The 27,910-nt window shown below is 38.2% G+C and overlaps 1 protein-coding gene across 2 annotated transcripts; it reads left to right on the top strand.

Moving 5' to 3' along the window:
- On the top strand, positions 1-27,250 carry FAM91A1 (family with sequence similarity 91 member A1). 2 transcript variants are annotated; one of them, XM_030492123.2, is made up of 24 exons: positions 1-153; positions 1,975-2,059; positions 2,806-2,957; positions 3,859-3,916; positions 5,610-5,677; positions 6,919-7,032; positions 8,100-8,190; positions 10,399-10,461; positions 11,528-11,634; positions 12,399-12,437; positions 12,543-12,655; positions 13,430-13,548; positions 13,962-14,074; positions 14,266-14,352; positions 15,120-15,252; positions 16,043-16,191; positions 16,648-16,782; positions 18,363-18,476; positions 19,279-19,351; positions 20,626-20,775; positions 21,250-21,357; positions 21,649-21,772; positions 22,640-22,709; positions 24,070-27,250. In XM_030492123.2, exons 1-24 carry the CDS (start codon positions 82-84, stop codon positions 24,244-24,246), a joined length of 2,514 nt encoding a protein of 837 aa, XP_030347983.1. In that variant the 5' UTR covers positions 1-81; the 3' UTR covers positions 24,247-27,250. The 2 variants fall into 2 exon arrangements, with proteins under 2 accessions (XP_030347983.1, XP_030347992.1); XM_030492132.1 differs by lacking the exons at positions 1-153; positions 1,975-2,059; positions 2,806-2,957; positions 3,859-3,916 and having other exon boundaries at positions 5,614-5,677; positions 6,930-7,032; positions 24,070-26,772.
- Positions 27,251-27,910: the final 660 nt, after the last annotated feature.

The following is a 27,910-nucleotide window of genomic DNA, read 5'->3' as shown; positions in this document are numbered from 1 at the left end:
GGCGGCGGGCGGGAGGCGGGCAGCGGGCAGTACGGCCCTGGGCCGGAGCGCCTCCCGGCGGCGGAGCCGGGCTTGCTCGCCATGAACATCGACGTGGAGTTCCACATTCGCCACAACTACCCCTGGGGCCGGCTGCCGGCCAGTGTCAAGCAGGTGCGGGTAGGAGGGAGGGCGAGCAGGGTCCGGGCTGCCAGCGACCGGCCCGGGGAAGCGGAGGGCGGGAGGGTGCCGGGCGCGGTGCAGGGAGAGGCGGGGACTCAGCCCTGCGTGCCCCGGGGTGCCGGCGTGGCGCGGAGATGTGTGTGGCTGTGGGGAGAGCGGGCACATGGGGCGGGTGTGGGGCTTGCTGTGGGGACAGGAGGGCTGTGAGGAGGGTGCGGGGCTTAGGTGTGGAGGGGGGACACGAGGGTCCCTTTGGGGAGAGGGTGTCTATGGGGAGAACGGAGTAGGGAGGTGGTGTGGGGATAAACGCTTGTGTGCGGGGGGCTCTGTGAGGAGAGGGGGTGGTTTGGAGGCTCTATGGGCACAGGGAGATGGGGTGCTGGTTCTCTCTCGGCCTGTGCAGACCCAAGACCCGCTGAGGCGGGTGTCCCTCAGCGACCCGGGCGGTGAAAGCTGGCCCAGCGCAGGTGACAGTGTTGGCCTGTGCAGCGCCGTGTTTCAGTAGCTTGGGAACTGTTGCAGTGAGTGGCTTGAGGAAGAGGAAACCTCATGAAATTTTGATTTGCTGGGTTTAATGGGCCTCTGATAGCAGAGGGGAGGTGTTATATCAAGTTGGGAGGAGGTGCACATCTCCAAAGTCTTACACTGCATGAAGGCAGATGCTGTTAAACAACTGCTTGTGTACAAAGGAAGGATGGGGAGGATGAGTAGTGGCTGCAGGCCCCAAGTAGCTGAATTCCTTGAGTTTGAGATTTTAGGTGCTGTAAGAGGGGCATGAATGATAATTTCTCCTTACCTGCCCAGCTGAGTGCCATACTGTTGGCTGTGTTATTCAGGATAGAAAATGCACCAGTATTTAATGTCTTACCAACTTTAATGTAAGTTCTGGAATACTGTTTATTTTAGTGTTAGAATAGTCTGTAATATATTTGTACTTCAAGCCAATATTTGGATTTCTCTTTGGATATTTAATCAGTCAGACCCTGTCTGTGATACTGGGTGTTTCTTTTCTAATACCAGATTCTGCAGTATGTGTGCAACTTGTTTACCCCCTATATGCAGTAAAGTACCTTTTTATGCAAGGTTCTTTTTTAATATGAGCATCATGAGGGAACCAGGAGAGGGGGAAAAAAAACCCCAACCAGATCATTTGTTGCAGATGCAGAGTAGAAGAGTAATATGAAGAATTTTAAGGGGGCAGTTTTTTAAATAAGCCATTCAAAGTATGAGCCAAAGTTCTCTTTTTATCTTTTTTCGTGATAGTCAAGTAACGTGCTGTGCTTATGCCTTGATCTTGTGACCTAAGATCACTTGATGGCCTTGTTTGTGTTAAGCTATAACTTGAGCTGCTTCATTATTTATTTTTTGCATTATAAGCTGCTTAGGTGCAGCAGTTGAAGCTTTACATGTCATTCACCATGCTGGGTTTGTGCTACACTAGTTCTGGGTAATTCTTCAAGGCTGAATTCAATTCTTCATCACCAAGATGCTGAATGCTTGGTGAAATGCTTGATGGTTCATGTGTTCTAAACCTTTTATTTGAGAATTAGGTGCTTCCTTTTTTTGTTAGAATGGTACTAGTAAAAAAAAATAAATCTAAAGATTGTTGCTTAAATCTGCATCCTGTGTAGAGAGAGCTGTGTAAAGATACTTTTGACCTTATACAGAGACTAAAGATACCATAACTGCTGAACTGTGGGACTCCCTGAGTAATGACAGTTGCCTGCTTATGTTTGCTTCCAAGACACTCTGCAGTGGTTTAACTGAAAGGGATTTTGTGTCTGTCAGCTAAAAAGTCTTTATGTTTTCAAGGGTCTTGGAAACTCTCAGAGGGAATATGAAAGGCAGGTTGTACTCTACAGCATCCGCAATCAGTTACGATACAGGAATAACTTAGGTGAGTAAAGAAGCTAAGTAACTTCTAATTGCTACTCAGTTCTTCTGTATGGAAGCCTGTCTTTACTGTTGAACTGCAAGAACTAGCCCTAATCAAAGTTCCTTCCTTCCTTCCTTCCCTGAAAATAAATACCTTTAAATAATAAAACATCAAGAAGAGTCTTGACTTTTGAGTCCATTTGGCAGCTTTTCTAGCAAAGCACTCTGTAAGTTTGCTGAGTTGACAGGTAAACTGAAGTCCTGCTGTAGTTATGATGCCCTTCTCCAGGGAATTAGGAGATGTTAAGAGAGGATTTGGCTAACAAAATAAAGCCTGTCACTAGATGAGATGCGGACACTGACCCTGACTTACATGAGCTATTGGCTATGAGTTGTCTGCAGACTTTCAATTCAGTTTTTATTGACTGCATCCTTTTGTCTTCCCAAAGATAGATAATAGTTTCACTAATTAAAAGATAATTTTCTACAGCCTGCATGAGTTGTGTCTCAATGGGCTGCTTCGTGATAACCTGTAGGATAAATCTCCTCTGTTCTAATGTCATCCTGAAAGGCTCTGGGAGTACTTGAGTGTAGAAATCCTTGGATACTGAATACCCTCCACCAGTCCTTTATTTTGTTCTTAGCCACCTGTCAATTGCCACTATACTATTTGTAATCCCTTCATTGTAACACTGTTCGGTTGGTTGTTGGTTTTTTTTAATTTGACATCATAGAACAGTGTAACTCTCTCTTTTTCTCCCCTTGTAGTTAAGCATGTCAAGAAAGATGAGCGCAAATATTATGAGGATCTGTTAAAATACAGTCGAGATCATCTCATGTTGTACCCTTATCATTTGTCTGACATCATGGTAAAAGGTCTGAGGGTAACACCATTTTCTTATTACACAGGCATAATGGAGGTGAGTGTAGAACTATGTTTTTTTCTGTTCTAGAGATGTTGGTAATGGCCCTGTAATGCATGTGAGGCAGTGTCATGTAGTTTGGTTGGTTTTAGGTAGGGTCTGCTAACAAGTAAGGACAGAGTGAGGAAGGTTTCTAGAGAACTGCTTGTGACTGCAGTTTTTTTTCCCCTTCTGCCCCCATGAGCCTTTCAAGAGCTGGACTTTGTCATGTGGAACTGGGGTGGGACTCACTCTGAGGCCTGTCTTTCTCTTTTGGTGTTTGAGATTTGTGACTCTTCAAACTGTAAAAGAAATACCTCATTCTATTAGATTAATGAAACAAAGAGAATTATCATTTTTAAAACCCAGCACATTTGAATGGTTATTTTCTTCTGTGGCCTTTTTCAAAAAGAACCCTTAACCATATTAGAAGCTTTTTCAAAAGCTTGAAGCACATCCTTTTTTTATGAGAACAAAGATGATTCTGTTTTCTGTCAGCACTCTGACAAACTTCTTCTATTGTCATTGGATATCAGAAGTGCTTTTTGTATCTTGTGTATAGTGACTGCAGGCATAATGGGTTAGTTGTTAGTTTGTTCTGTTATTACTGTTAGCAATTCCATGTGCTGTTTTTTGTGTAAAGACAGATGCAGTATTATGTTTATTCTTTCAATCAGCATTTTTTTAAAAGCTTGCATTAAACAGAAGTCTCTTTTTTTTTTTTTTTTTATGAGACATTTACACAACAAGTTAATGATTACTCAAGTAATTGGCAAGTTTGATAAGGTAACTGACTTTAATAGATTTGGTTTAATTTCATTTTGTTCTTAAAAGGCAGGCAGACTGCTGGACCTGCTTTTCTGAAATGATAACTTTCTTGATGCTGCAGCTAATTTTTCTTGGTTTTTTTTTTTTTAAGGATATAATGAACAGTGAAAAAAGCTATGATTCATTACCCAACTTCACTGCTGCTGACTGTAAGTATTCTCTAGGTCGCATTACTGCTTCAATGACTTGGAAATAAGGAGCTTCTGAAAACAGATTTGTTGGCATCTGTTTGCTTGAACATAAGCATGTGAATGAAGGTGTAGAAGCATTTAACTAATGATATTAAGGAGTGTGTGCTCTCCATAGGGAGTTCCATCCATATGGTCACTGCTGGAATTGGCCTACTATGAGTGCAGACAGGCAAAATCTTGTGCAGCTTCTGGCCTTGCTTGTATTGCATTCCTGTTTGCTTGCACTTCTGGGAGGAAAGTCTTACTGGCTGTTATGTGTCAGCAAGCTGAGCTGCTGGTTCTTCCCTAGTGTGTTTTTTGGCACATGTTGGGCAGAAAGCTTTAGCAAGGCACTGAAAGGCTGTTGATGCTCCTGTGAATTAGCATCAGTGAGGATTAAAGGATGATGTACCAGAAAAGAAAGAGAATTTGGTATTTTATGGCATTCCTGGATGTCCCAGATGTTTTATTGTGTTTTAAGGGTATAGGGTAGGGAGATTAGGAAAGAAAAAAGCATTGAACCTGGTGGAGGAGAGCAGAGTAAGAGCAGTAGCCTGCTGCTAAGTCTGATAGAGCAAAATGCAAACTGCTGGCTTAGGGATGGTGTTAATCAAATCTGTCTCTTAGAAGTTATTTATAGCTAAAGACTTAATTCCTCACCTTTGGTATGACTTTATAAAGTTCTTTTTAAGGATACTGTGCAGTCAGATGAGGAGCAGCCTGCAGCTTCTGAAAACAGTTTTGTTTGTGGTTTTGTTGGGTTTTTTGTTTGTTTGTATTTTTAAAGGATATTGTCAGTTAACTGTCCTAATTTGCCTCTATGTAATGTTCACACTGGGGAAACAGATAAGAAAAAACTTCTCCTCAGTGCCACAAAACTTGCTGGAAATCTAATGTTAGTCAGGAGTATGAAGAGAGGAAAGGCTTCCCTGGTTTTTGTTTGTGGTTGTCCCCTCCCGCCTCCCACCCACATTTCTGTTATTTTAGCAGGAGCTGTATGTTAGTAACTGTGATGTAATTAAGTTAATCATCTTTATTAGTATTTTATCATAAAAACTAGTGTTGGCATTAAAAACTAGAAGGTTGGAGTTAAAACTGGGACAGAATATGGGTTAAAACTAAGGAGTAGTTTTCTAGTATCTGTTCATAGTTCCTTAATGGTTGAAAGCTAGAGATTATGGAATTAAATTTTGATTGAGTTTAACTCCACTGTATCTTAATCATCTTCCTTAGAAGTTTATGTGGCCTTTTGTGCTCTAATTCTTAGTTTAGAGTTCTAATCCAGTGTGTGGTATGAGCTTTGTTAGGGGGAAGAAAAATTTACTGATCAAAATCTGGTGCAACTTTAGTCTTGTTAATTTGAAGCATAGTTATTACCTGTTGATGTGAATGTAGGAGAGAAAAGGGTTGCATTATTCCCTGATATCCTGTCACTGTATCACAGGATTGTTTTTTTAATCTGTACAGAGTAAGTGAATGCAGGTGGATTCTTGTTTTAGATGCATATGGTTCTCTGTCAAATTCAGTTAGAACTGAATTGAGCTGCTATAACTATCCTTTGTGAAGAAAAAGTAATTAGAAATATTATTATAGAAGTAGTCTGGTTCTTTAAAGAATGTTTTATGTATCTTAAACCTGTCTTAAAAGAAATAAAACCTTACTTATTTTTCAGGTCTAAGACTTCTTGGTATAGGAAGAAACCAGTATATAGATCTAATGAACCAATGTAGGTCTTCAAAAGTAAGTTTGTCTTTAATTTCCCCTCCCTTTTCTTCAGCCTTTTCCCCCTCCCATGTTATTTCATAGGAAATGAAGAATGAAATGATTTCATGGGCTTGTTTAGTTTAATAGTGTGGCATAGTGTGTTGTTGATTATATTGTGTTTCCTGAAGTTAAAAAAGAGCTTTTTAATTTAAAGTCAAAGTATACTAAAGAAAAAGATGTTTAGTTATGTGTGTGTTTGTTTGGGGGTTGGTTTGTTTGGTTTTTTAACCTTACATTTTCAGACCTGTATTTACTCTGTGGCACCAGATAACTAATACCTCCTGGCCAGTATAAACATGGTAAATGATACTGGTTGTGGAAGAAATACTCCATGTTTCTATGGGTGCAGTTGGGATCAGAGTTTATTCTGGGACAGTCCTCTGTAAATTTTTGTAGCATGTATGTTTTCCTCTGAGACAACAGTAATGAGTCTGAACAGGCATTGGTGCATGTGAACAGCACATATAGAAAACACTGCAGTGACTGTTGATAGAAATAGACCTTTCAGTTCACAACAGTTTCCTCCTTCGGGAAGCTCTTACTCTTTCAGTAGCTTCATGGTGCCTCTTCAAACAAAAGTGTGAAAAGTACAAAGCTGATAGGGTGAACCAAAAAGTAATGGCTGTACAATGGAAGAGAAGCTGTTTAGGTCTATAAATAAACAGTATTCTCCATTTTCTTTCTTTCTTGGACTGGCATTTACTCTTATTTTTTAGCACCATGCTTACTGAGAATGTGTGGTACTTTGTCCTGAGAAGTAAATAAAATATGTTCCTAAAATTTGGGGTGTTTTTTTTTTGAGATCATTAAACTTCTTTAAGATCCCTCATTTGTATACTTTGTTTGCTGTGCTCTCTGACCTGTTCACATTAGAAAATATCATAAACAGTTTAAATTTGGACTTGATCCTAATGTGTTTGAATAGTGTGGCTTTTAATTAGTGACACATACAATATGGATGAAAATATGGGTTTATGGGAAGACTTAACACTATCAGATGTAGATAATGTTTTTTCCTTCCCACTTTCATGTGATTTGAGAGAGGAGGGAAACTTTTACTAAAGGACAAGGCTAATAGTGTTTGTGTGAGTCCAGTCTGTGAATAGAATGTATAATAGAAAGGATGTTTATAAAAATAAGCTTATATAAAGGCAAATGTCTGTCTGCACATGTGAAGAGCTCTTTATTACTATCTCAAATGGACTGTACCACTGCAGAAATTTTTCAGAAGGAAAACTGCTCATGATCTGTTACCTGTGAAACCCGTGGAGATCACTATAGAAGCGTGGTGGGTCGTGCAGTCTGGCTACATCACTGAGGATGACATCAAGGTATTTTAGTATGGATTGCATCTCTGATTTTGGTTGAATACCGATAGCCCCTGAAAACGAGGGCTTCCTTATGTGTGCAATACACAAAGATTATGTTGCAGATTTATAACAACTCTTTTACGGAAACAGAGATTGGAGTTCATGGAAATTGTGATGTTTTCTTTGTTGACATATTCTGCCTTTCCCTCCTTTGTGCTTTCTGTACTGTGTACAGTGCTGAGGTGGTTTTGTGTCAACCAGTCTGTGGTAGCTAATATGTGCGATAATGTGCTTTGTAGGGAACAAGCAACAAAATATGTTTTCTTAAATTAATATTTGAGCCCCAGTAGCTCAGTTTTGACTGAATCTTGTATAATTAGAATCTGAATGTTAGTGCACTTTATATATTTTCATTGTTTCTGCTCCTTCTGTCTCTCTTCTTGTTTGCACTTGAAAAACTTGTGAGTTGACTTAATGTTTCATCCTCACTCGACTTCCATTCTCACAGCTTCTTTTTATGGTTAGCTAGTCATTTGATCTGGATTTAATTCCTTCTCTGCAAGTCTTCTGTTTAGATTGGAACATTTAAAGCAGTGATGGAAATTTTTTTTTGGCTACTATTTGGAATATTTAAGGCAGTGGCTACTTATATCCTGACATCCCATCAAGCCAGAGTAGTTAACTTGAAGCACATTACTTTGATAGTGTAATGGGCCCTTTCCTAGAGTGGTGCCAGTCATGTGGCTGAAGACTCAGTCTGGAAGTTTTAAAGAACAAACCTATTATAGTGTGGACTTCACTTGCCAAATACCTGTTCAATCAAGTACCGTTCCTACAGCATGTGTAATTTTGTATGGGGACAAGAGTAAAATATGTTAAGACTTTAACAGGAACTGCAGTGAATTCTTCAGTGCAAATATTTTTATTAAGAACATGGCTTACTTTCTGTATTCTTTTATTACTTGTGTCTGATCTGAGGCTGATATGTTTGGGATTTTTGTGTTTGAGCTGTATTAAGTAAGTTGCATAGACTCATATTTTTTTCCACAACATTTCTACCAAAGACTAACTTGATTTCTTTTACTTAGATTTGTACTACATCAGAGAAGTCTGCTATTGATAAGATAATTGATTCAGGTCCTCAGCTTGCCGGTTCATTAGACTTCAATGTAGTTCACAGTAAGTTTTTAATGAATATTCCTTTTCTGTTTGTAGATCTTGCTTAGTAAATTCTGAGAATAGTGTCTGAAAACTCGGAATAAAAGGGGATGTAGACAGCTGAAGATAAGAGGGGGTAGAGGAAAATAAAAGCTTGTGTGAACTGCGGTCTAGATCTTGTAAATGATTTAACAATGAGCCATTAGCAGCTGTGGCTCTGTTATTGTTTGATTCAACAAATTCTTTCATTAGCAACTGTCAGTAAAGATTGTGGGGGAGAAGGGTGTAGATGAGAACAAGAAAAACTAAATTAAAAATGTCAGAGTTGGTAATTCTGGGTGGTAAACCTTCACTCCTTCCTTTTCAAAGAAGGAGGCTTGTGATTTTTGTACTGTTAGAACACCATAAAAATGGGGCTTAAATCTGAAAGGCTGTCTTGTTTCTGCACCTGCTGCTGAAAAACGGTGTATATATGTCTCCCTGTTTCAGCATAACAAGTATTAGATACAGACAAATCATATTAAGCAAGGGAGTACAAATTCACTGACAAACTTCTTCAGAAGCCTGTTGGTAAATGCTTGGCTTGCTATAAGCAATCAAACCTGCGCACTTAAGTTTGCCTGACAAATTGAGGGAGAATTCCACTGCTTGTTACTGAAGTAGAACAAACCAAACCAAGAGGAGGTATGTGAAATTCTAGCTCTGGAGTGCATCTGAAATAGCATAGGGCTTAAGAAAATTCAAATTCCGAAAGATCATGAAGTGTTTTCTCTATACATGGCCTGGTGTTACTTGTGGAGAGGGTTACAGCTCAGATATAGTAGGTTTAGAAGGATCTAATGTACCTTTCTACACTAACTCATGGGTAGAAAAGCAATGTACAGATGATTAATGTAAAGGACTGCCAGTAGGGGGAGATTTATGGGGAATGAGGACTGTTTAGTGCAAACTATGGTGCCGTCAATACGTTTCGTGTACAGTGAGTAAGGATGTATCATCTATGAGAGCTGAATCTGAAGGAGAGACAGTGAAAAGCACCCTCAGCATGCTGCTGGCTTGTAATGTCATTCTGATCCATTACAGCTGGTTTGTTGATACACATCAGTTTGCATAGCTGAGTGCATGTGCTGAACAGCAGCTGTATCAGCATGAATCCAAGTTAGTGCAGGTTTAATGCAGGTATTTTAAGATTTGATTGGGGGTAGTAATTTTACTAGATAAATTATAGATATATACACACATGCTATAGCTGGGCTGGGTGTATATGAAGCATCCTGACAATGCTACTTCAGATATTTAATAGCACTTCACCTGAGGGTTGTTGGTGCACTTCCTTCCTGCTGTAATGAACATGGGTCATGGGTAACACCAAATGAACCACTGATGTCAAGTTTGGCTTATTTTATACTGTGTAATTTAGCTTTCTGGTTTATTATTAAAGTAAAGCTTTTACAAACCTTAGGCTCTAAAGATAACAATGCTGAAATGTTTTGTTCTTTCTTAAAAGCTTCTCACTGGCTTATTTACACAGCACAATTCAGTTGTGATGCTTCGTGCTCAAATCAAACTCATGTGGGGAAAGTGTAATTTTAAAATCTGCCATGTTATCATCCTTTTTGTATGCAAAGTTCATCTGTATCTGCTGCAGCTTTGCTGATGCCATGTGCTGAAGTGCCCCAGAACTAATTTTTGCAGTAACATAAACAACACTTTTGGTGAAGATGTGAGGGAAGGGCTTGTGAGGACCGTCAATACTGATGTGATTTAGTTTGTATCTGTGCAACAAAGTGTGCGAATTCCAGCCTAAGTTAGGCAAGAACCAAAATGTAGCCAGCATCCCCAGCTGACAAAACTAACTGAAGATAAAAAACCCCCTCTTGACAGTACAGTGGTGATGATGAAAACTTAATATTTAGTCAGGGCTGCATTCATCTTTGTCAAATGTAGCTGCTTTGATCTGTGGTCAGTCTACTGTGCTGTCCTGAAGTTCTTGTAGAGCTCCAAGTGTACTGCATCAGACTGCAAGTAAAGAACCTTGGTTTAGGGTGACACCTGATTAATATTAGATGTGGTTTATTGATCCATGCCTTGCAGAGTAATACTCCATCTTGGAGGCAATTAGGGAAAATTACTTCAAATTGTGAATTGGCAGATGGGAAAGTCTACTTTGTATCATTGGTACTCTGGAAAATGCTTTTTTCTAAAATGTTGTGCCTTTTTTTTATAAAGGTTTGTATAACAAAGGATTTATTTACCTTGATGTACCAATATCTGATGACAGCTGTATAGCAGGTAAGTAAATATTTAATGGAATTATACCGACGTTTTCTTGGTTTCATTTCAGTTATCCTGTAGTTCTCTTGTCTTGGAAGCTGCTTGTCTGTGTGCATAAGTTTGCTTAAACAAAACATTAGAGCTGTGAAACTTTTTCCTGACTAAATGTTTTCCACCCTATTAGAGCATTGTTTTTATTGTATATAGGATTTATTTCAACTTGAATTCTTAAGTTATTTTGTATACATGTTTAGGTAAGATGAGATTCTTTTAAAGAGTTATGGCATGAATTAATAAGTACCCTCCTGTATGTCTGTAATGAAAAGGAAAAATAGCACAGAAAAACATAGTTGCCTTATCAAAAGGACATGGGGTTTTGACTCCTGTTTTCTAGACAGTTGCAATGTTTTTGCAGATATCAGTTCCATCCTTCATGGTCTTGTCACCTCAATTATAGTCATGTGCTGTGTCTGGGGACTGTGTAGGAGCTTAAACTAGCACAGCATATGGCTGGCCTTTGAACAGCTCATTATGCTATGCTAGGTCTCAGGGGCTTCTGAATTCAGTATAATTTGCAAAGGCATAAATCATTTAGACCCTGGTCATGCAGAAGCACCTGTCATGGCTGTAGTGGAGATCAGTTAAGTGAAAGTCCTCTAAATACAAGAGACTTACTGCTTAGATAATAGCTTTGGGAGTCTCATCTTAGGAGTGTGTGGTAAGGGTGGGTTATTTTGTGTCCCGCTTCACTCAGAGCCATGATTTAATCTCCATTCACATTACAAATCATTTCATGGGCTGAATGACTGGAAATGATCTGTAGTGGATGCTCTGGAGACTGCAAGGCTATGAGGTGAGGTAGAGTGGCTCTAGTTTTTTAAAAAAACATTACTTAAGGAGCGAGAGAACTTTAAACACCATGTATACTATCTTTAGGCTTTTATTCTTTCTGACTGGGAAATCCTCAAAATTATGGGTACCATGAAAACTAAATAAGTGTAACCTTACTTTCTGGCTTTATGTGGTTTCAGTTTAATAAGGAAAGCTACCAGATTGTAATTTTGCAAGTAATTTTTCTTTTTAGTGCCACCACTCGAAGGTTTTGTGATGAACAGAGTGCAAGGTGACTACTTCGAAACACTCCTGTACAAGATATTTGTTTCAATAGATGAACACACTAATGTGGCAGAGGTAAGTAAAACCCTGTATCAGGGAGATAGGAATATTTGAAAGGGCTAAAAGCATACTGCTGAAAATACTTAAGGCAGAGAGATGGATCAATATCAAGTGATTTTATCTAGAGGTGTTGCCAGGCTTAAGATCCTACCTATTTCTTTTATCTTGAATGTAACTTGTAGTGCTTGAAGCGGTACCTTCAATTCAATGAATCAATTCACCAGCTGGAATGAATTCATACAGGGGTGACCAATGTAGAGTATTTTATACAACCTAGAACTGGAACAGAGTCTGTTTTACTAATGTGCAACAAGAGGAGATAAATAATTTTTTTCTTTGGCAGTGAAAATATGCAGGGTGATGGCTTAAAGTAGTAATGTAACTTTTGCAAAAGTACTCATGAAAACATATTTCTCATACTAAAATCATATATGAGTACTTATTCTTAAAACTTGGTGAATAAGCACCTGAGAAATCCCCATTAAATATATCCCGAATTTTTCTTCTTTAGCTGTCCTCTAATACACATAATTCACCCAGAAATTATGCAGTGGAAGATAACCTCATATTTTTTTGGTGTTCTTTCAAGTGGGATGATTATGGGCCTTTATCCCCTTTTTTCACCACTTTCAATGAAGCCAAAATTGCTCCTACCAGTATAGGCTGGGTTTAAAAATAAAGAAAACCAACAAACAGATGCTAAAGCCCCCAAGTGGCGAATTGCCCTGCATTGTTAATACTTTTGTTAATTCTTCTTTCTTTCTTTTCTTCTTTTGTAGCTTGCAAACGTCTTGGAGATTGACTTATCTTTAGTAAAGGTGTGTGTGTATAATGCATCTGTTGAATGCGATATGGAACGTTCAGTGTCGTGCAACCTGTTTTCACCCAGCAGTTGCTGATCATGTGCATGTGTGTTTCTGCAGAATGCTGTCTCCATGTATTGTCGGTTGGGCTTTGCTCATAAAAAAGGCCAAGTAATAAATCTGGATAATCTTCATCCATCATGGAAGAATGTTCCTTCAGTAAACAGACTGAAGTAAGTGTACAATGACAAGAATACTTGATCCTCTTTTTATTAATCTGAGGATAAGGGATATTGGGGGTTTTTTTGTGGCTGTCACTTAGTGCTGACTTTTTGATCTTTAAATGCCTAATTGCTTACTTTTCAAGCAGACAAGTGTATGCTTTAAACTCCTGGGGCCAGAAATAACAGCTGTTACTGTACTAACACAGAGACAATGTCTCTTGGCACTGCTGTCAGTGAATATGTACCTGAAGTTCGCTTGCTTGCTGTCAGGTACCATTGCAGTTCTGTCACTGACATTTATATATGCTTCTCTATATCAAATCCTGGGAAAGTGAGTTAATACCAGTCAACGAAAGGTTCTCCAAGTTGAAGTGCCAGGCTGCATTAATTAAGAATTGTCAGGCACTTCTAGCTTAATACCTATTAAGCCATTTAAAATGACAGCTATGCCTGAGTTTTCTTTAATGCTAATTCAGACTGTGAGATCAAAGTGAATTAGGGTTGGGTTTTTTCCCCCCCATTGGATTTTTCTTCATCAATGGTGTTTTGATTTTTCAGATCTCTCTTTTTCAAAATCTGGTATTTTCAAACCCCCAGATAAACTTTTCTGCTGAAGCTAAAGCAGGGCTCTGAGAGACATCAAGCTTGACTGGTTTAGGGCTTAGAAATATTGAAAGGCATGGATCAGATATGCCTATGCATGGACTATTAGCACTGGAAGGCAAAGATACTTCTCTGGTGCTACAGTGACCGATAGATGTGGATTTTAATTCACATTAATAGGAGTACTTTGGACCCTCAAAAGATGCTGCTTTCATGGGACAGTGGGGAAAACAGAAGTCCTATACAGGAAGCTGGGTCATCAGCCACAGATACAGATACCAACAGTCAAGATGATCCAGGTTAGCACTAACAGTAAATTTTAATGCATTAGGATTGATTATTTTGAGATTGTAGAGTTCCATAGGCTGTAAAGGGGTCTAGAAACAAGTAGAACACAGTGTGTAGATCCTTTTTTCACATGGAATATACAGTGGGGGAGGTGTTGTCTACTACATGTTTAAAATCCTTAAGCCAAATAGCTTTTTTTTGTGAAGATGAGGCTGATCTACATTATGGATATCAACTGATGCAAAGATACCAACTTCTGAATTAAGTAAATCAGTAGTTTAGCAGTAATAAGGGAATTCTGTTCTATTCACTACGGCAATAACTTTTCGCCCTTGTTTCTTCAAGATAGATTTTACTTAAACTTGATGATTTTGTTTAAAATAAAACAAATGTGATCATATATTTTCTTTTTGTTCTCTATTAGCTGAAACAGCCAGCGTGAGCAGCCTGAATCTGTCTAGTGGACACACAAAGCGTATTGCCTTCCTGTTTGATTCTACTCTCACTGCCTTTTTAATGATGGGAAATCTTTCACCAGTACGTCGAAGTTCTTCAATGTATTGTGCCAAGAGTAAATATGTAGAGCTCTAAAATACTTTAACTTCAATATAATACAGCTGTTAAAAAACCTTCCGTATTGTTTGTTGTTAAGAAATGCTTTTGCTTAATAAAACTTCTACTTGCCTATTCCATTCTCAAAGAAATAAGACAGTTTTTTGTTGTTGCAGAACTTGAAAAGTCATGCAGTCACTATGTTTGAAGTTGGGAAACTGTCAGATGAGAGTCTTGACAGCTTCTTGGTGGAGCTGGAAAAGGTAGTCTGTTACATGTTTGACCAAATGCTCTTCAGCACTTGAAGTGTTAAAGGGCCCTCAAACCCCCAGTGTCTTCATTGTTTAAACCTGCTTATTTAGCAATACAATGGTAAGAACAAGCACCTTATCATATTGAACCTAATTGGTTCAGTTAAAATGTTTCTGATTCACAGCATTTATACCTCTAGTGACTTTACAGGGACACTTCATGCGTGTGTATAAATATGGTGAGTCCGATGGGCAAAGTTGAGTTCATGATCTACGTTTGCCCAAGTCTGTGCGTACACTCACCTGCATTAGAGCTTGTTCAGTGGAAATCACTTTCCTTTTAGTAAGGTGTTAATATTTCTGAAAGCCTGCACATCATTTTTGTAGGAAAACTTGGCCATTATGTCCTGGAATGTTTAACCTATCTACTTTTTAAGGATTATTCTAGAAGGACAACTGTAGAATTATGTAGGAGGATTGCTGTATCATGTTATACCTTTCAGGTTGACTGGACATTTAAATCCTTTTACCTAAACTCTGAGTTGTAGTTCTGATTTTATAGATACTGTCTTTGTGTCCTTTTTGACTGTTTAACTAGCATGGCCAAGACTCATTTTTCATTTAATAGTTACTGTAGATCACCTTTGCCCCTAAGCTTCAGGGTTGTTGCTCAATTACAAAGCTTTAAAATTCTCATTTGTTAGTCTTGCCTTTTGTGTAATTGATACTTGTGGAAACAACCTGCCTTTTTTATGCATTTAATTTAATTTCTCATTTAGGTTCAAAGCACAGGAGAAGGAGAAGCACAGCGGTACTTCGATCATGCACTAACACTGAGAAACACAATCCTGTTTTTGAGGCATAATAAGGACCTAGTGGCACAAGCTGTACAGCCTGATCAGCCAAATAATGGTACTGTGACACCTGAGGAAATCCTTCTAAGTTTGTTTGCTTATCTGCCATGGACTCAGCTTTCTGATTAAGCTGCTATTTCAGAAAGCAATCTGTATTCTAGAAGTTTAAGAATATTTTAGAGTCAAAACATCACTTTTTCATCATCCTCTGAACCTGCCTTCCTGGGTTTGCCTGTTGAATGAGAGCTGTGGTTGCCAAAGCTTGGACTTAACATAAAATCATAGAATAGTAGAATAATTAGGGTTGGAAAGGACCTTAAGATCATCTAGTTCCAACCCCCCTGCCATGGGCAGGGACACCTCGCACTAAACCATGTCACCCAACAGATTAAAGCATAATGATGGCAAGAGAAGCTGAACTTGGGTTAGAGATTGATTTCAAACCATGTGCTTCTGAAGGCTATGTAAAGGACTCATTGTTTATTCAGGGTTGTTCTGTCACAGAAACATTTTTCAAGTCATGAAAGGGAGTGTAGCCTTCTAATGAGCATAGATTCCTTTTTTTTTTTTTTCAAATCTTACCCTGCTTCCTCAGTATCTTTGTACTTATTTTCTGGCATCAGTTCATTTGGTGAGGAGCAAGCTGTAGTTCTGTGCCAGACAATCATGTATGACTTAAGTTGCTAAAATGATGTATATATTTATTAAAATTCACTCAAATAATTTAAAACTCACTTGTGGAAAATACTGTATTCATGGCTTAGAGGAGAATAGAAAATCTGAAATCACAGTTTGGGTTGTGTGTTCCACTGCAAGTGATGATTTAAGAATCTTACATTTTCTTACAGGTTTTCCCTTGGACCTCTTACGATGTGAGAGTTTGCTCGGCTTGGATCCAGCTACCTGCAGCAGGGTTCTCAACAAAAATTACACTCTGCTGGTTTCCATGGCACCACTCACCAATGAAATTCGACCAATCAGCAGCTGTACACCCCAGGTGAAAAAATACTGGGGTTTTTCCCCCCAGTTTCTAGAAATTTACTGTCTTCATAGCTTTGTTTTGGATGTATTTAACAGATATCCCTTTAAAGTGACTGAATTATTGGCGTGTAGAATAGTATTGAAAAGTAGTGTTTAGTGAGGAAAAATGGGATTACTTGGTAAATTACGTTTAATTTATTGACTTTACTTGATAAAAATAAATTGTTAATGACTGATACTTTGCTCTTGAATTTATATTCATTGAAAATACCGTATTATCATCTTTCTGTAGAGTCTTGCAATACTCAGCTAACTATCTATGATATCATCAGTAGCAGAGTAATGCATTTGAACTCCTGTGCTGCAAAAGTAGATTTATATTTCTTTAAAACTGTTGATTCTGAGATGATATCTGTACATATAACAGTTGCAAATACTAAGTTCTTTCTAATTTCTTGAATAATCTCTTTAGCATATTGGACCTGCAATACCAGAAGTTAGTTCAGTTTGGTTCAAACTGTATATTTACCACATAACTGGACAAGGGCCACCTTCTCTGTTGCTCTCTAAAGGAACACGTCTTCGAAAGCTTCCAGACATTTTTCAGGTAGTGTATGTGTGGATTTATTCTCCCTCCCTTCTCCAAATGTTTCAAAGATATGCTGTACACTATTTAGGGATAACGAAGTCAGAGGTACAATTTGTTGTAGATGATGTACTTTTCCTAGAAGCAAGTTCTTTGTAGTATTTTGGTTTGTTTTCTTTCTAGGTTTTGAAAGAGGAATGCTCCCTTGTCACAATGTGACTCCAGTGTATTTGATGCCGCCCCTTTCAATTTTAGTGTAAAATGTGGTGCTGCAGTCGCTGTGAATTTAATCAGTGCAGGTGATCCACTCGTGCCTGAAAGACTTCAGATGCTGCCTTCTCCCATTCTGTCTCTGAGATGCTAATAAGGACAAATTTGGCACAAAGGAGTCCTGCTAGGTATTGTGTACTCTAGTTAAACGTAGGTGGAAGTGGCAACCTGCAAACTTGCCTGAACCAAAAATCATTGTATCTATTGACTTTGATTTGAAAGGCTGGGGATGCTTGGCAGTGTTCTTGCTGCTTACAATGGAAATGGTAAAATAATATTGTTTAAATTTATAGTTGCAGAGAGGCCTCCACAGCTTTCATCTCACGATTCTGAGTAAATACTTGAGGAGCTAAATACATTAAAATAGTATGGAGACCTTCAGCAGTCATCTCTGGCTCTAGGATTATAGATGTATTTTCCATTCCTCAAACCTTTCACATGGCCATTCCCTTTCCAATTTCAAACATTTTGTAGATACCTCTATTTCTAAGATTTACTTTAAGGTAACATAGGATTAAGTGAATCAAGGCTTCTAAGCAGTAGGCATTTTTTATGGCCATTGATGATGAGCTTGATGCAAACCTTAGTGTGTCATTAGCTTAAACTACCAGTAAATGTATGGATGGTGCATTTTATTTGTAAAAATCATTTAGTGTGGTAGCCTTGGAAAACTTTGGTACTGCTTGAATCTCAGTGTGCTGATAACTCAGGTTTTCTTGTACCATATGATCTCACATTCTGCTCTATCACAGACTTACTGGAGCTTTTTTCCTCTGCGTGCATATGTGAATTTTTCCCTCCTACTGCTGTTTTTCAGTGTCATTTTCTTAAGGAACTGTCAAAGATGTTTCTAGGAATCTTACGGAGTTGAAGGGGAATTGAATTTTGAAAACTGAGAAACTAGGAAATTACTTCCTAGTCGGTGTTCTTGTCTTCCTGTCCTTCCCCCTTGGATAGGTGTTTTGGGGATTGATATATCTTTGTTCTTTGTAGACAGCGTTACTTTATCTAGCTTATATTTTGCTTTTAAATTCATGTGATTATTTTCATCTCCTGTGTGCTAGGAGGCTGCTGTAATGGCCACATAGCTCTCTACAGGAATGAGTAACAGATGTCTCCTGTTCAAAATAGCATCTTAACTTTGAGGCTGGCAGACTTCTGTCTTTACCAGGAATATGAACATGAGTGATCCTTGGTACAAAGTATAATGCTGCGGAGTTGTAGTTACCTGTTGTAACTTCTTAATTATAACAATAGGCTAATGCTTAACTTTTTAGTAATGCTTGAATACTCCATTACTTCTCTAAATACTCTTAATTTCTCTCTTCTAGGCTTATGATCGCTTACTAATAACATCATGGGGTCACGACCCAGGAGTGGTTCCTACTTCAAATGTGCTCACAATGTTGAATGATGCTTTAACGCATTCTGCTGTTCTAATTCAGGTACAGTGTGCTCTGTGTAAGTGATGAAAACATGTATGATTTTTTTGAGTTAAGCTGTTACGTGGTAGGAGATAAACAATGTAGGAGAGCTACACTTTTGCCAAGAGCTGAAAAATATGTTTAACTTCTGTAGCCGGTGCTGCTATGATTCAGTGGTGGTGAAGACATGGGGTTTGAACTGAATGCGTGTTATGTATGTATTGTTGCGTTACGGGCAGGCGGAATTGAGTTTTGCTAGCTAAAAATGAGGTATGGATTTATAAGAATGGGAATATAGGAGACTGGAATAAAAGTGAAGAGCTCTCAAGCTTTTTAGACAGCAGTAGTGTAAGGTAACTGGGAGTAGCAACTGTTAATCAAGAAACACACTTTTTCGGAGTGCTTAGTATTTAGCTCTTATGGTAAAGTATGAACAAAACATGCCCCAGAGATTGGGTTTGTCTGTTTGGAAGAAGTAAAATGGCTTCCTCTTCTGTTTCTTCTGTTCAGCTGAAGTCTCAGAATTAATCATTCAAATAAATGTTTAATATTGTAACAAACATAATATTACACATTCTCAAAGACCCACTCGTAACTGGAGAAAAGAAATTGCTCATCTATACTGAAGTTTAACTTCATTGTGTTTAATTACGTATTTCAGCTAACTGAAATGTATAAACTGTTCAGAACTTTAATATATAAATATATCTGTTACTTTGCTTCATCAGGTTCAATGTTAGTCTTTAAAGGAAGCATAAGTAGGACTAAGCTAATCTGATAAGTATATCTTTCTGCTTCTAATTCAATAATACTTGATGTTCAGGGGCATGGCATGCATGGAATGGGAGAAACAATGCACATACCTTTCCCGTTTGATGAAGCCGAGCAGCAGGGAGGTAACTGTCTTTAATGTGATCCCTACACCACCGTATTTAACTTTCTTGCACATTACCTTGTGCTGGAAGGTTGCAGTAATCCTTTTAGTACAGATTTTCTTGGACTTGCAAGTCAAGTTAGATGAGAACATTGAAAGAACATTTAAATGGTTGACAAGTCTGTTCTGAGCTTAGAGATACGGTCTTTTCCTTCCTATCTTACCTGTCTTAATTAGAATGTGTTTTCTGGCCTCTCTTCTTTCCTAGCACAGATGTAAATAAGTAACTTCCACAAACACCTTTGGATCTTTCTTTGTGCATACTTGCTTACTAACTAGCATATTTATTAACTGCATAAATAATAGAATATATGGAAGATTTTAGCATCTCTTAACTGTAAGACCGATGAGACCAAAACTGAACAAACAATCTTGATTAGTAGCACTAGGAACTATTATGGAGGGTTTTTCCCTGGGAAGAGCTTAGCTAGCAAAATCTATTTCTCCAAAGTCTGCCTAGCTCGAATGATTTTGAAAGGCAGGAATTAACATACTCTGAAATACTAGTGATGAGTAGAACACAAGATTTGCATAGTTGAGGCCATAGGCTTCCCAACTGAGAGCTTTCTTAACAGTATGCAGTTCCAGATACGAAATCTAAAATTACTGAAGCTATCACATAGAAGAATCTGGGCCAACTAGAAGTAAAGCTAGCTTCCTAATTTAGTTTGTACTAGATTCAAAATGAGTTATTTTTGTATTCACTCTCTCTGGGATGTCTGTTTTCTTCCAAATTGATGCTAGGTGAAAAATCTTGAAGGCAGAATCTCTAAGTTCTAGCATGAACAACTCAATCTTGAAACTCCTTGTTAATATCTACCACTCTATTCTAATTCTTCAGAATTTCAGATATGTGGAATATGTATCTTGTTTTGAATTTGCCATCAAAAACTCTGGCACTGAAAGAGCTGGACATCTGATTCCTCCCCAGCTGAACCTTGCCATCTCTGCTGTCTGTATGTGTCTGTGTGTGTGTGAGAGAGGCATAGTCTTCTGTTTGTATTTTTCATTCTCCTTTGCTCTTTTACTGTACTGTAAAATACTAACGAGTGTTTGGTGTGGGAAGACTGCGATCACTTATCTGTTATCCCAGACTTACAAATGTGACCGCTAAGATGGAATGCTACAAGAGAGAAAAATCCAGATAAGAAACTTAGCCTGGCCTAGAGATGAACTCTGTGGTTATCGAGGACACTTCTCATGGAGTAAGCTGGAATATGTGTTGTTTTCTACTAGACTTCTCTCGTGTGAACATGGGCATTCATACGGCTCTAAAAATACTGAGAAACAAAGTAGACCTGCAGCACTTTTGTGGCTATGTCACTATGCTGAATCCTTCAAGTCGGCATGCTAACAGAAAGCTGAGTGATGCTTCTGATGGAAGAGGTTGGTAACTAATAATTGTCTTTTTTGGCTGTTTTCCCTTAATTTTGCATACAGTCACTTTAGCAAAGGATTAAATTCCTTGATTTGGAACTCTACCAAATACTATCCAACACAGGAACTCATTTTGAGGGCAGATCTATTGGCAGTAGGCTTGCTTCATAATTCTTCTTTGTGACTAGCTCAGAAATAGCAGATACAACTAAAAAAATCATTGGACTAGAACAGTCAAGAAAAAAAGAATAATTTCAAAATTGTGTCATTGTAATGTGCAAGAGCTTAATCTTTCATAAGTGTGTTTGGGGTCCTAAGGTGGCCAAGTCCTAAAAGGAGTCAGGGATATGTTTCTCCATATCCCCTCCTCCAGTTTTATAGCTGTATGGTGTTTAGGCAAAGCTTGTGTCATGTTCGTTACATCCAGTGGTAACTAAACTTAGGTTCATCTCCATGTTAATGTAAGAATTACTTTACCTTTAGGAGAGGCTGACCTAGCATCAGGATCTGATGTAAACGGGAGCACAGAATCATTTGAGATGGTAATAGAAGAAACTCCAATGGATTCTGCAGTCAAGCAAAGCCTTGAAGGTAAAAACATGTCAGATGGTTTGTACTAAACATTTTCAGTCCATTGAGATACACTTTTTTTAAGGATCTGAACATACAGGTTTTTGATTATTGTCTGGGACAAGTGGAACGCTAACTGTGCTTCCTCCTTAAAATTCATATTCCCTTATATCTTTAAGCAGTTGTAAATGTACTGTCTTAAAAAGAATGAACAGACCAGTGGATCCTGATCTGAGATAACTGGTTTTGGGGTCAATATTCTTCATGTGTCTTTTCTTCAAATTTGGTTGTCTTTTGGTTTACTTCCTGTAGTACCCACAACAGAACTGGAATGGGTTCCCCTGGAATTATGCTTTGGCATTCCACTCTTCAGCTCTGAGTTGAATCAGAAGGTCTGCAGAAAAATTGCCACTCATGGATTATGTAGAAAGGAAAGGTGAGCTGTAATTTATGAGCTATTGATTTAACAGGTTGTGTGTGTTATGTCCAGAGGTTCTGCAAAAAAATGATACCTACAGCTCAATGGGTGTAGGAGCAGAACTGAGCTAAGATGGGGAAATAAAAGTAAATTTGGGTGCCTTCCTACTCCTCTCCCCTTCCTAGTGCAGGCTTGCTTTTTCCTCCTAACTGTTCAGGGGTGGGGGTATGAGGGAAGCTTACTGGTAATGCTTTGATGTAAAATGCATTTAGCTCTTGTGGAAATTTTCTTTACTATTGATATCTTATTTGCCAAGTTTAGTCATGGCTTATGGTCATGCTCTCTTCTGCTATTTACTGTAGCTTTTCTTCATGAAAGATTACTCTTTCAACAATGGGATTTTGGGGTTTATTTATTGTTTGGGTTGGTTGTTTTTTTCCTTTCCCTAGGGTATGGTGCTAGAGAACAAAAATAAGGTTACTTGAAAACATGCCTTAAGGATTTTATTATAGTAGTTGACCTGCTTTTTAAGTGTGTCACTAATCTGCTGCTTAAGTCATGTTACCATACTTTTGTAGATAAGCATAAGACATGATAAATTCTAATATATTGATGTCTTATGTAAAATAGCATTTTCCAATTGCAATAGTTTCACTTTAGTGTGGTGTAAGTGGTAGGGAAAATAGCCTTTAGCTGACTGGGCTCAAGAGCAGATCAGTTGAGCACCTCTTCAGTGATGACAATATTATCAAGCTTTCTGTGTGAAGCTTTTAGCTTTGTCACATGATATTAGGTACTACTAAACTTACTTGTGAGCAGGTTACTATGGTGGTACTAGTAAAAATTTGTGCACCTCAGACATAGCTTCTCTTTTGTGTTTTACAGCCTACAAAAACTCTTACATTCCAGTAGAAAGCTGTCTCTTCAGGTCCTTAATTTTGTTCATTCATTCCAGGTAAGGAGCAGTAATCCAGATGTAAATCATTCTGTATAGTCTGTCATCCCTTTTTGCCCTCCTAATTGCCATTCTTGGGTATCTGGAAACATGCATGGTTTGGTTTTACTTTTTCTTTAAATGGTAATTCTATAACAGTACTGTCAGTGTCAAATGCTACTGGTAGTGAAAAATGAGTACTTCCCTATCCTTTTTTTAGCCTTATTTAATACTTGTCTCTTCTGTGGTTGCTTCTTGTGTGTAATTACTTTCATTGCTTTTTATGGGACTTGCACAACACAATTGTTCTTCACTCTTCCTGTTGTAACACAGCCTACTCTGCTGGTTACTTGGTTGCTTCTTAGGTATGTTAGGGAGACTTAGTGCAAGCTAATCTTCTGAGATTTTTATCTGCATCTCAAGTCAGCTCTGTTCCTGTAGGAAAAAATAAAATCCATTAATGTGTATTTCATTCCAAGTTACTTTTTGCACTTCTCCTAAGATCCTCTAGAACTTCGTGTAGAATGAGTATAAATATGGAAAGTTGCATACTCTGAGAGGACTATTTTAAGAGCAGAGAAGAGCGGTTTTGTGTAGCAAGTAAGGAGAAATGCCAGGTCTGCAGCCTGCTATAATTCTGCATGGAAGTTCAGGCTAGCAAAGCATGTCCACGTGTAGCATGGAATCTGCTTAGCTGCTTATGTCTTATGATTCTTTCCTCTAAAACTCTTTTTTCAATAAGGAAAGGAACTTTCAGGTTACTTAACCAGGTAGTGTTATGAACAGGCTGATCCTGAAACTGCCTCCTTATGAGAATGTTGGAGATTTCCAGCAGGTTTGAAGCCTTGAAACCATCCTGTTCTAATCTCTCAGATAAGCTTCTATTGCTGATAATCATAGGAAGAAAAAAAAAAAGAAGATGCGAAAGTGATTTTTAAACTGAGAAAACCAAGCTTCTGGGAAATAAAACTACTCTAAATATGATCAAGTCAGTGCCTCCAAATACATGTATACCTCTTAGCACAGTATGGGATAAACAGCAGGACGATAGTTGTCCTGAAGATTTTATAGCTTTGCATTCATTTTGCTAGGTCTTTCCTGCACTTTTAAGCCTCAGGCTTCCCTGAAGGTTTCTTGGAAGCCAAATAATGCATGCACAGTTACAGTTGAGGCAGCTGTATGCTTATTTCATGCTTCCCTTTGTTTATTCCATTTTTGCTTCCACAATGATTTGGTATTTATTGGATTAAAGTAACACACTTCAGAGACACTAGGTGTATTTGCGGATTAGATCAGTGTGTCATATTCTACCTGCTAAATCCTTCATTGTTTGTCTTGCTTTTAAAACACTATTTTTTTTTTTCCTTCCTTTTGCTTTTAGGAAGGTATTTCAGCACTGGATCAGCTCCATGACGCTGGTTCTTCAAGTTCTCTTTTGCAGCCTATTTCTGCAGATATGGGTGTTCCACTTCCTGCCAAGAACCTCGTGTTCAAAGAAGGTGTATTATCCGAATGGAATGGATGGTCCCCTTCCGCAGTTTTTTACAACCACACCTAAGGAACAGGTCAAGTAGGGGTTCTCATGCATTGATCACTAAATGCCTTTCTTCTCTTATGGTTAATTCCTAGTGCCAACCACTAAGAAGTGTACTGCTGCTGCAGCATAACCCATGTAAAAGTAGTGTTACAAAAACGTGTTGTGTTGCAGTATTGGGGAAGTGCTTAAACTGTCTAGAACTTGTTACTCATTACTGCATATCTTGCTGCAACAGAGAGCTTTTTAGCTGTCAGCACTATTTTTATCTCGAGACAATCTTTCTTTTATAACTAAACGCACCCTTTCTAGGCTTTCTGATGATTGTTAAATTTCTATGCTGTCACCACAAAATTGCAATAGTAGTTTTCTATGTTAGTTACTCAGACATAAATTCTGTTTAGTTTTGTACTGTATTACTGAAGATCTTTCTGTATAAAGGTAAGAGATTCGGCTCTTCCTCTGAAAGCTCAGTGATACCAACTGTTTAAAAAAAAATATCATGGTGATACGGGGCATTAAGAATTGTTGAATTCTGTAGTTCAGCTTAACACTGGGGCCTTGGCAAATCAGTACAATGCAAAGAGATTTGATGCTTGCAGGAGGCTGAGTTAGTGCAGACTTGAAGGCCTGATGTTGATTTAAGGCCACTTTGAAGACGAGTGGTGCACTTTGAGCTCTGGCAGAATTTGATGGAAGTACAGAATTATTATGGAAGGGCTGAAGTGGTCAGCTCTGTTCATGGGGTTCTTCATGATAAGGGATTCATCTTGTTCTTGGTATAAAACCAGGAGAGTCTGAGATTTGATCACACTGGGAGTTAGTCCCTTATTGTTATTTGAAGCTGGTGATGATTGCTGTGGGAAAACTCCTGATGTTGTAAGTTGAGTTTAAGGTAGATAACTAGATCTGTCCTGTTGATTAATGTTTGTAAGAACAGAGCTTTTGATTTTTCACAATAGTCATTAGCAAAGGAAGATGACAGCAGAGAATGTGTAGGCAGAGACTTCTCTGAATCTGTTTTCCTTGAACCATGAGCTGCTGCTGCTGCCAAACGTTAACAGTGAGCTGTTTAATTTAAAATCACGTTCTGGCTCTGTTTGTAGGGGGTGATTTTATGTAGCATGATTTCACTTTGTTTATATTAGGCATTAAAAAACTTTTTGCCTGCTTAAGAAAAGTCTGTCCTATTTAGCACATGAGGAGAACAAGAGATGTAAAATGTTAAGACTCTTAACCCAGCTGTCTAAAGTACTCTGCCAACTCTCTTCTTTACTGGAACTGCCTTGTTTTAAATAGTCATCATTAAAAATGAGACTTGACCATCTTGTCATCACAAGCCTACAATACGTAATGGACCAAGAATCTGTGGCATAGATGATGGTGGACAACAGCAAGAAGAAAAATGGCAACATTTTGGTTTATATCTTGTTCTGCATGGCTGCAAGAAAAAACATGACAGAAGTTTGAAAAGGACAAACATACCAACCACAGGATAATGCAGTGACTTCAGTTACAACTGTGAAAATCCCATTCTTCCTTTTTACCTATGCTTTATATACATTCCTAAAGTGTAAGTGTAGGACTTGGGCTTTAAGAAACTGGATATGTAGTACTTCAGTTTGCTCAGTGCTGCTTTCTTACATCTGTTTTGTTTTTGTATTTTACCAACAGCAGCTGAACTTGGTATTCTGCATATATTATGGAGCTAGATTATCTATATAAAGTCGATCATTTACACTATAGTGACTTTTGTACTGGATGTGCATATTCTCCATAGTGTTTTTTCTAAGTTGCCTTATTTTCTTCAAGAGAAATGAAAGAGGAATTGGATGTCTATCTGCTAGAAATGCCAGAGGAAACATTTAACATGAGAATTATTATGTGGAGATTAGGCCAATATCCAAGCACTGTAGAGGAACTAAGCAGTAGGTGATGTCTTACACTTTAAGTACTGTAGATGTTACTTTAAGTGCTACAGTGAGCTGCAGTAGATGAGCTAGTTTGCTGTATTGTGTTGAATTTTGCCATTCACTGTCTGTACTGATATGTAAAGTGATGACAGTGCAACTCGTATGGAAGTTTGAAAATAGATGAAAATTTCTCATTCTCACTGCATATTCTTCAGTGTTACTAAGTGAAGGATACCCTTTGTTATTAGGTTGTCTAAAGTATAAAGTCAAGTTTCTAAATAAAACTAGCCTGCTCTTCAGAGTTGTTAAATACCCATAATTTTACAGTTACTGGTGAGAATTCCAGATATATTACAGTTTCTTAGAACTGAAGCCACTCTAATTTAGGTGTTTCAACACTAGTTTAGGAGCTTGTTCAAGTCTGCATATCTGAAGTTTACTGAACAGATTGCAACCAAAGAAGTCCATAAAATACCTGAAACTCAACTACAGCACCAGTGCTTGGGTTGGTCCAGAGGCTTTACTCAAAATATGTGACTTTTGTTTTAAATACGGTGTAAAAAATAAGATCTCAAAGATCTTCATACCAAAAGAATCTATTTTATATTGTATTGCAAATAAAGACAAATTAAATCAATTTCTTTTCTTCAGATAGTTTTATTGACAGTCATGAAAATCACATGCATTACACACTGTAAAGCTGTTTGAAATTTGTCTTCAGGGAGATTTTTAACTTGCGGAAGAGAGGTTGGCTTTGTGCTCTGGCACGAGCCAAGTAGTGTTCAGTCTAGATGGATATAGCTAAAGATGTTCAGGAGCCAACTAGAAAGTGTTATGTTTCTTTTCAGGTTTTTTGATCATGACATTACTTCACAGTTCTTTTTTCTTTTCTCTCGTTGTTCTCATTTTCCTTTGCTGCCTTGTTCAGTGTTCCAAATGGTTTGTATTTTGAAGGTTTTAAGGTACAACTGTAACTAAACACAGTTGCGCTCTTCCAGTGTGACATTGTTAATATTATACATTGAACTGTACAAAGTCTGTGTTCAATTAAATTATTGGCACATGTAACAAATGTTTACAAATAAACGGTGGTGTAGGTTAAACCATGTGCAAAATCCTTCACATGCAGCAGTTTTCTTCTTGGGCATGGCTTTAAAATACCACTCTCACTGTAGTGCTCAAGGCTCAAGCCTTCCAAATGTCATCAAAGTAGCTTTCCTGTATGCATGCAGTTCTGCAGAAATGCAGTTTTATCAATGGAAATCTCTTATTTTATGCTTTGACCTCTGAGGAGAAGTACAAGAGGGTGGTGGACGCTGTATCTCCTTCAGCCACAGTCTAAACCTGTAAGTGTTACTGGATATTTGAAAGCACTTGCATGTGTGATATCTTACCCATTTTCTTTGGCTGAAGACATTTTTGACTAGGAACTTGGAGGAAATGAGACCAAAATTGTGACTTGTTGGTTTCTTTAAAGCAATCCAGGCTGAGGAGTCATCTTAGCAAAATAACTGTGAAGAATCTGAGTGTCTGATTACAATATAAAAAAGAAATACAGACTTAAATGGTGAAAGAAACCTAATCACTTACTACTTGTGTTCAGACCTTCATTTATTTTAGCTTTCTTGAGAATATGTATTGTAACTTATATTGATGCCTCTAGCTTTGTCATTGTGATAGAACACAAGGCCCCTTTTGGACCACAGAGGAAATGTATCTGGTTTTATTGGTCAGCTCTTAAAGCTGATATTCTCTCCCATCCCGTGAAGCAAAGC

The sequence above is a fragment of the Strigops habroptila genome, chromosome 1 (genome assembly GCF_004027225.2).
Source record: "Strigops habroptila isolate Jane chromosome 1, bStrHab1.2.pri, whole genome shotgun sequence".
NCBI classification, from domain to species: Eukaryota; Metazoa; Chordata; class Aves; order Psittaciformes; family Psittacidae; genus Strigops; species Strigops habroptila.
This window is presented reverse-complemented; position numbering and strand designations above follow the sequence as displayed.